This window comes from Musa acuminata, chromosome BXJ2-4 (assembly GCF_036884655.1).
Source record: "Musa acuminata AAA Group cultivar baxijiao chromosome BXJ2-4, Cavendish_Baxijiao_AAA, whole genome shotgun sequence".
Taxonomy (NCBI): domain Eukaryota; kingdom Viridiplantae; phylum Streptophyta; class Magnoliopsida; order Zingiberales; family Musaceae; genus Musa; species Musa acuminata.
The window spans coordinates 34,474,711-34,482,837 of NC_088341.1; the positions used below are offsets into that span (position 1 = coordinate 34,474,711).

The window sequence follows — 8,127 nt, forward strand, 5'->3', positions numbered from 1 at the left end:
GAATCCCAACCATGGCAGAGATTTATACAGTCTGATCCAGAATAATTGGAACACAAAATATATACTAAACAAAAAGTTCCTAATGGTTTTCATATCGATATCAAGCACATACCTAATTTGAAAGATCAGAACTCCAGCTGAAAAAGAACTATTTTAGTGAAATTTAACTATCTCAATTCTCGAGCTATTATGCTAAAAACTCAAGTTCTTTGTGGTCTTAATAACGTTGTCAAGCACAACCAAATCAGACAGAACACAAAATTCCAATAGGAAACTAACAAAAAGGCTAGTGTTGGACAACACTACCAACACAAAATTCCTATTTTCCAGCCGTCTTGAGGTTTTGTCACTGTACTTGGGAATGAAAGTTTACTCCAAACTCAACTTTTGGAAGCTTTAGATGAACTGAAACTTTTCACCCCAACATCTGAGCTGATTCCTGTGGAATGAATGAATATGTTACCGTGAGACTGTCCTGGTAAAAGAGCCAACCAGATGAAAAGATTGTAACATACTGGTCATAAACACAGGATTCCATTACAATCTCAAGCAAATACCAAAGGTTTATCGTCTTACAAGTATTTTATTACCCCAATCATTCCACATATGTAGATGAGGATTACTGTGTCTATGATAATCCACGGGTTCATATTTAGATTATAAAACATGCAAGATTCAACTCTTTTGCCTAAGTGACAGAAAGCATGACCTTAATCACTTGAGGAACTTGTCCAACCAGCTACTTGCTTCCTTCACCATTGAAACTGTCATTTGGTGCCCGATTCCGGCCTCTGCTATAAACTGTTCAAATAAAATATAACTGTGAATATTTTGCCAGCATTAGGACTATAACGACAAAGTATATTGGATTTGGCTCTTTCCTTCTGTAAATCCTATTCATGTTTGAAATTGAATATGAATTGCTTGAAGCAAAAGTGGGGTAATGCAGCAGATTGGATAATCCCAAGGTGATATCGGATCTACATACTATAAGCACAATTTGGGGTATGAAAGGGTGAAGAAATCCAACAGGAGATAAATGAGTCTTACAGATATAATTTAAATGATATTGCTTTAGACACAAACTCATGACACCTTAAGGTCTAATTTTAACCAAAATGAAAAGGTATACATGTGTTGAAGGCCAAACTTGACCAGGCACTAAATTTCTGCATTCCAGAAAATAAACATAATCATTTCCTGGAAATCCCCACAAGTTCTATTGGCTAAATATGAGTTTAATAAATCCACCATTGATAGCATTAATTTGTAGTTTGTCTACCTTGAGATTCTCTGGGCAGTTTGCCTGTTTGTAAAGCTCAGTTGCCTTCACATGGGGTTCTTTTAAACCAGGAACAGGGCAGCGAGGATCTTCAGCACCTATTTGTTCCAGACAGTCAGAATATTATATTAGTCAATAAGAATCAAATGTCCGTGTATCAAAAACTAACAGGCATTAGTTGATATAGGTACAGAAAGATATATGAAAATTGCATCTACATAGGTTACTTATAGTTGTTGATGCTCGAGAGACTCAGTTCCAAATCCCCGTTAAAGTAGACTATTTACAAGATATTTTCAATATTATCATGAACAGTCTCTTTTTGCAGCATTCATTTTTCAAGCATAAGATATATATAATAGCTATAGTGAAGTAAACAAACATATCTCAAGAAACAAGATCCAGCACTTCAAGGATAGCAGAAAAGAGGTTTGTTTGTTGTAGTTGAAAAGCTACACATACCATTTAACATTAGCAAGGGACGTGGTGCGATCACAGGAATGGTATAAGGTGCATCAAACTGCAAGTATAAACCTGGAGCGATTCTATCCCACACCTAGGCAAAGAAACATAAGCATGTTTAAGAACTGAAACCTATGAGATGAAAACCTGGATTTGCTTCTGTCAATCCATGTTAAAGCTAAAAAAATAAAACATAGCTAACCTTCTTTACTACTTCTTTATCAATCGTATTCTTGCCTAAATCAATACATGCTTCTGCAATTGGTTAAGCAAAATCAGACAACCAGATCATTAAGTGAAAGTAGGCTTATTGAATTGAGTTAACATCATCAATACAGACAGGAACATCAGTTGTGACAAAAGTAAAAAATAATTAAAAATACTAATTGCAGGGCTAAAGAAACACTTTTCAGAGACATAGCTATGCTCCAGTACATATGGAATAAAGAATTACTTGCATTATGATCACATATAATGACAGCAGACCTGCTATATAATACTGTAGTTCCATTCTTATGGCATCGTCCATTTCTAATTTTAAACATCAAGGGTAAGACGAACTTCACAAGGAAGCATCAAATACTGCACATAGTGCAATGTTTTCTACAATGTAATTGGAAAAGATGAAACCATACTCATAGTCTATAAGATGTAACCGTGGTCAAATATATGAAACTGATAACTAGCAAGCTGACCTTCGAAGACAGGTTTTATGCTGTCAACCCGAGCCTGCCACTTGTCATTATCTAAAGCCCATCTGAACCCCTATTACCATAACATTGAGAATCAATTAATTAACTGTGGAAAAAACCTCCTATATACCAACCATCTATCTACTTGGATGGTAAAAATCCACATATAACTGCAGTATATTATATCTCATTTGCACACCTGAACCCCAATTATAGGGACAACCACAGAGTACCGCGTATCAACTGCTGCAGCAAACCATGCATGCATTCCTACATCAGCAACACTATATGAGCTCCAAAATTGTTTACTTTTTACTAATGTTAGCTCAATCTGCTATCATAACTAACCTCCAAGTGATTCACCAGTAATCCCAATCCGAGAAGGATCAATGTCCTTCCTTTGTATCAGATAATCTGCCAATTTTATTAAGTCCCAGACCTGCCATATCCATTGAGGACCACATATATAATAAGAAGTTATAATCTTCATTGACTAATTTGGTCATAGAATTTTTAATTGTAAATTATTGTTGCTTCCACCGCACACACACATATACATAGCAAATGAAGAACAACTTACTGTATCATATATGAAAGGCATTGTATCACCATTCTTCCATGATGAAACCAGAGCCTATTACAAAAATACAAGTGAAGTCAATAAAATGAATATATCCATATCAAGGGAGTTTGACTTTGGGAAATACAAAATACTCTCATATTTTATTACATCTTTGTATGCTGTTGTGCTGTTAGCCCTTTCACCATGGTAGCGAGAATCAATAGCAACAGCTACATATCCTCTTGAAGCATAAGCCTGGAAAAAACAAATAATCAAACAAAAGGACACATAAAGATTACCTCCTATGAATTAGACTTCTGTTCAGGTCCTAAAGATAACCTCAAGTAGTGGCTGCAACCACTCCTTGCACTTGTAAGAGCTATGTAAAAGCACAACAGCTGGCTTTCTTTGTGGAATAGTGTCCTTCAAGCTCAGAATCAATACAGGAAGACGACCTTGCTCACCTTCCTGTAGAAGAAAATTTTGAACTTTTCCTGATGTCTCAGATATAGTTAGCGTAGTAGCAAATTACCACGCATTACATTTAACCATACACTTTACATCTTGTTTGCTGATGTACTGACTATTCATATTCTAAATCCATGCATTAGTCATTATACAAATAATATAGTCCAACACTAAGATAGGATATGGGGTGAAGTAAAGTCCTAAATGAACACAATCTTCTTTCACTAAAAAGGTGATCAAGTACAACGATCTCTCACTAGTGTCAGGTATGCTGAGAATTCGTGTGAGCACACTCACATCTGCAAGTACAGACGTTATTTTCGTGACTAAAATCTATTTGTCTTGTAAAGCAGCTACCTTACTATAGTGCAAAGGCTCACCTCTAATATAATTTTTTCTTAGCTTCAATTGAATTTTATATTTTAGTGGTGGAAAAAAATTAAAATAATCTATCAAAGTAACCAGACATTTTACGTTTTGAATTTATTAGATATCTAATGCCCTAACATGTCTTTAATCCCCTGGAAAAGACAAGTTGTGGCAGAGTTGGCACTTTTTCGTTTGGCTCAAACTCCTATTTTCTGTAGAATTAGGAGTTCCATGTAAACTTAGAAATGGTAATTTTACTATATACATGAAAGCCTGTTGTCTAAAAAGAGAACAAAATTATATTCTTTTTCATACTTCAAATAGTTACAACTTACAAGACTTCTTTTCTCTTCTCCACAGCCTATAGGACCTGCAGGATAGACCTGATAAAAATCTTATATTTTCATAACTAAAGCACTTTTGTTCTCTACCAATCAGGTAGAAAAATGGAGATTCACAATCCAAGTAAGCTTATAACCAATATATGCAATTTCAAATCGTACCGTCAGGTACGGGCGGTATGTACCGGTCCGTTAGCTTACCGGTACACAGACCACCCGTTACCGGACGAAACGAAAACAAATATAAAAAATTATATATATATTAATATATATAAATATTTTATAACAGGCGACGCCGCGTCGTCGAAAACGTCGCCTTATATATAAAGAATATTTATATAAAAAAAAAAATATATATATATATATATATATAAACGAGACGACGTCGCCCGCGTGGGAGAAGGAAAAGGCGACGTCGCCTTTATAATACTATATATATATATATATATATATATATATATATATATATATATATATATATATATATATATATATATATATATATATATATATACTGAGCGGTATACCGAACGGCATACCGCTCGGTATACAGTTTCGTACCGTACCGAGCGAACGTCGAAACTCCGGTACGGTACAAAATTGCATACCTTGCTTATAACACTCTTTGGTCTAGGAGGTAGTTTGGATCAATCTAGCCATAAGTTGGGAAAATGATTTATTTATTTTTTTTAAAAGAATAATACTTAAAAGTTTAGCTTGGTTTCTATCTCAAAATCAAACCAAAATGTGAACCATAGTTATAGATAATTGTATTGTAGATGAAACATAGTAATTGTATGTCCTGGACATAGTAATTTTATGTTCTGTTCACACTTGAAAACCAAAATAAGAATCCTAATTGAAGTGCTTTTACTTTGTATATAATCTATGCTACTGCAAGCTCTTGATAACATCACACAAAAAAGGTTAGGAAATTCACTAATAAATATTACAAAAAAATTTATATAATTTTTTTTCTTTCAAATTAAGTTACAACATAAACAATATCATAAATAGATCCAAACTGTAATACTTCAGTTTGTTTTATGAACTGGAAAACAACCATTTGGTTTGTCATCTTCATAACCCATACCTTGAAAGAGAGGAAAGATGCACATTTAAAGAGATTAACATGATTGCCTTTGGTTGGCAAAGCATCACGGGGTCAATGACATGCCACATGCCTATTAACTTGCCATTATGTTCAACATCGTATCAACTGACAAGATGCCTAACGAGTAAACAGAACTAATTCAAAAGAGTAAGGAACCAATATCTTATAAGATTACCTCTGTTGTCAGGTAAATGTTCTCCTCAATCAGTCTCTCCTTGAAATTCTCAACATTCTCCTTTGGACAAGCTTCCATTACCTGTAAAATTGGAACAATGGCATTACCAAGATGAATCAAGAATTACTATAAGAAGCATAACATCAAAGCCCGCCTTTTCCTTTGGTTTCGTCACCTCTTTGGAACCTGGAAATATGCTCGACTGATACACTGGATTCTTCACTGGTTTCCCAAGCTCAGCGCAGAGAGGAACTGAACAAAGATAATATAACAATTATTCGCTGACTCAATATATCCTCACCAAATTTGAGACAGATCATGTCTGACAACAGAAAAAAAATTCCCAGCTTGCTTAGCTGGTAAAAACTTTGAGAGACCAAATCCAATTTCTACTGCTTGCAAAAGAAAAAAAACATATTTATTTAAATTCTTCCAACTCTTGCCAATTATAACCTATTTCTTGATAAGATCATCTTGATTCCACCGGACAAGTACCATAAATCATATCTCATAAAACTAACTTCTCGTAGTTAGGGGAATTCTCATGAACCGCTAATTAAGATTTTTTATTGAGCCAAGCCAAACATCTACAGATATATAGTAGTTGCAAAAGATTTGGAAACAATCGACCAGTAATTAACATCCGAGAGCCAATAAACCCTCAAGAGTCTCTCTGTTCTACAAGATGCATACCATCGGGGTTCCGCCTCCGGCTTCGCAGGACTTGGAGAAAGTCCGAACGAAGATCGGTGGCAGCGTCAGCGGCGGCAGTTTCCATCGTCCGGCACCGGAAAGAACCGTGAGCTCTGGCCGAAGCGGATCCGATGGGAATCGAGCTATGACGCCTTGTTTTCCCCCCGAAAAGAAATCCTTGGAAGAGTAAAATTACTGCCATGGTATTCCACAGAATGGCTTATAATGTTGATATCGGTACATGGATGGTTGAAATCGACAACAAAGCATAATGAAAGAACGATGTCAACATTATTATTATTATTATTAGGTGTCGATCCCACGATAAATTAGGAATGACCCTTTTTTGTTTTCTTTTGAGTTGTTAGGCCTATCGAACCCATAGAAAATATATGAGATGATTAATTACAGGAGTGTTGAAATAGATGGAACCCTAAATCGAGTTTCGATTTCATTTGATCAAAATAAAATATGTTTGATCCGAAACCAATTATTATCTACCTAATTGAACCTATTAAAAATTTATTTATTTATTTATAATTTAAATAAAATAATATATATATATATTATTTTCTTTTACTTATTAGGACGTCACGTGTTGAGTTTTGATTGAAGATGAATATTTTTACTATTGAAGATGAATGTTTTCGAGTATAACTATCTATAATGGATTTAAGTATATTTTAAATTTAGAATTTAGCTAAATTCGAATAAAAAATTTAAATAGTTAGTTTCATCAAGTCTAAGTTTAGATAGAATTCAAAATGATTTCTCCCCTTTAATTATAATGAACATAATAATCTTCGATAGTGCTTTGATTATAAAGTAATCACAAGTATTGATTATGCTATAGTGGATATGATGTAGCTAACATATTAGCATCATATGCAATCGACGTGTTATCATCTTAGTCACTAGTATCATATACAACCCAGTAATGATCTTATCTCCATGTGGATGCACTATCAGATTGACATATGTTGAAACATGCATTCTGTTATAAGTAGTTACAATCAATAGGCACAACCATGTTAAACAAATGGTATACTGCCCCTAAGCTCTATTATCAAAAAAGCGATCTAAATACACTTAGATATTATTGAAAAAATAAGATGCTTGATAGACTAGTTTGACGTATCTCCTAAAACTTAGTTTTGAAAAAATAGGAGATCATGTTGACATGTTTTCCCAAAGATTGGCTCGAAAAGAAACTAAGTTGATTCTAAGTTAGGCTTCCAACTCAGGCAACTCAGAAATAACTTTAATAGTTTACTGAGTCGATTATCATTGGCAAAAAAAGGGGTGAACCTAAGAAAATTATAAAAGAAATAAAAAAAATCATATGCTCAAGTTCTTAAGAGAGGTCGAGGAATGACAAACCAAGAGAAGATTGACCCCTTTATAAGTGAGAGCTCACATTGCTTAACACTTCTCACATTAAGTTGTTCATGTAAGTTAGAGAGAATGAACTTCTAAGGACACTCTCACTATTGAGTGCCCCACCGACAAGGAGAAATACAAGCAAATATTATCACTTCCATTGGGATTACGGGCATGAAACTGAAATTTGCTATAGTTTAAAGGAGCAAATTGAAGATTTAGTTCGTAAGAGACACCTCAATAAATTCCTCTATCAAATTTAAGAATCTTTATCGAAACTCCAAGGCTTAATTGAGTAGTATATGGATGTGATAATTGGTGATCAATTGTTGGGGCTAATAATTCCTCGATTCAAAAGATGTATACGAGGGAACCCTAGTTAAAAAGGTTCCACCCAAATGGAAACCAGCCCATTATGTTTAGGGAAAAAAAGGCTAAGCACCTGGATTCTAAGCATGATGATGCATTAGTGTTATCCGTTTGAATCACAAAAGCATGGCTCAAAAGGTTTCTGCTTAATATAAGAAGCTTGGTAGAAATATTATATTAAATGATACTTGAGTTTTTGATCGAAACAAGAATAAGGGAG

At 34.4% G+C, this 8,127-nt stretch overlaps 1 protein-coding gene across 2 annotated transcripts; it reads right to left on the minus strand.

Annotated features, from left to right (window-relative positions):
* Window positions 1-138: 138 nt before the first annotated feature.
* On the minus strand, window positions 139-6,424 carry LOC103974859 (uncharacterized). Of its 2 annotated transcripts, XM_009389852.3 has the most exons (14): window positions 6,159-6,424; window positions 5,641-5,717; window positions 5,466-5,546; window positions 3,338-3,466; window positions 3,167-3,253; window positions 3,017-3,070; window positions 2,785-2,875; window positions 2,636-2,706; window positions 2,440-2,509; window positions 1,947-1,999; window positions 1,745-1,838; window positions 1,283-1,380; window positions 710-801; window positions 139-439 (listed from the first exon to the last, which is right to left on the minus strand). In XM_009389852.3, the coding sequence occupies exons 1-13, from the start codon at window positions 6,358-6,360 to the stop codon at window positions 715-717; spliced, it is 1,194 nt and encodes a 397-aa protein (XP_009388127.2). In that variant the 5' UTR covers window positions 6,361-6,424; the 3' UTR covers window positions 139-439; window positions 710-714. The 2 variants fall into 2 exon arrangements, with proteins under 2 accessions (XP_009388127.2, XP_009388066.2); XM_009389791.3 differs by lacking the exon at window positions 139-439 and having other exon boundaries at window positions 513-801; window positions 6,159-6,423.
* Between the last annotated feature and the right edge of the window lie 1,703 nt (window positions 6,425-8,127).

Excerpts from the sequence above, each read along its gene's own strand:
- LOC103974859 (XM_009389852.3), bottom strand. The coding sequence starts at position 6,360 with ATGGCAGTAATTTTACTCTTCCAAGGATTTCTTTTCGGGGGGAAAACA. Across the intron at positions 3,254-3,337 it reads GGTTGCAGCCACTACTTGAG|GCTTATGCTTCAAGAGGATA; the intron begins GTTATCTTTAGG and ends TGTTTTTTCCAG. Across the intron at positions 802-1,282 it reads ACTGCCCAGAGAATCTCAAG|TTTATAGCAGAGGCCGGAAT; the intron begins GTAGACAAACTA and ends TTATTTGAACAG.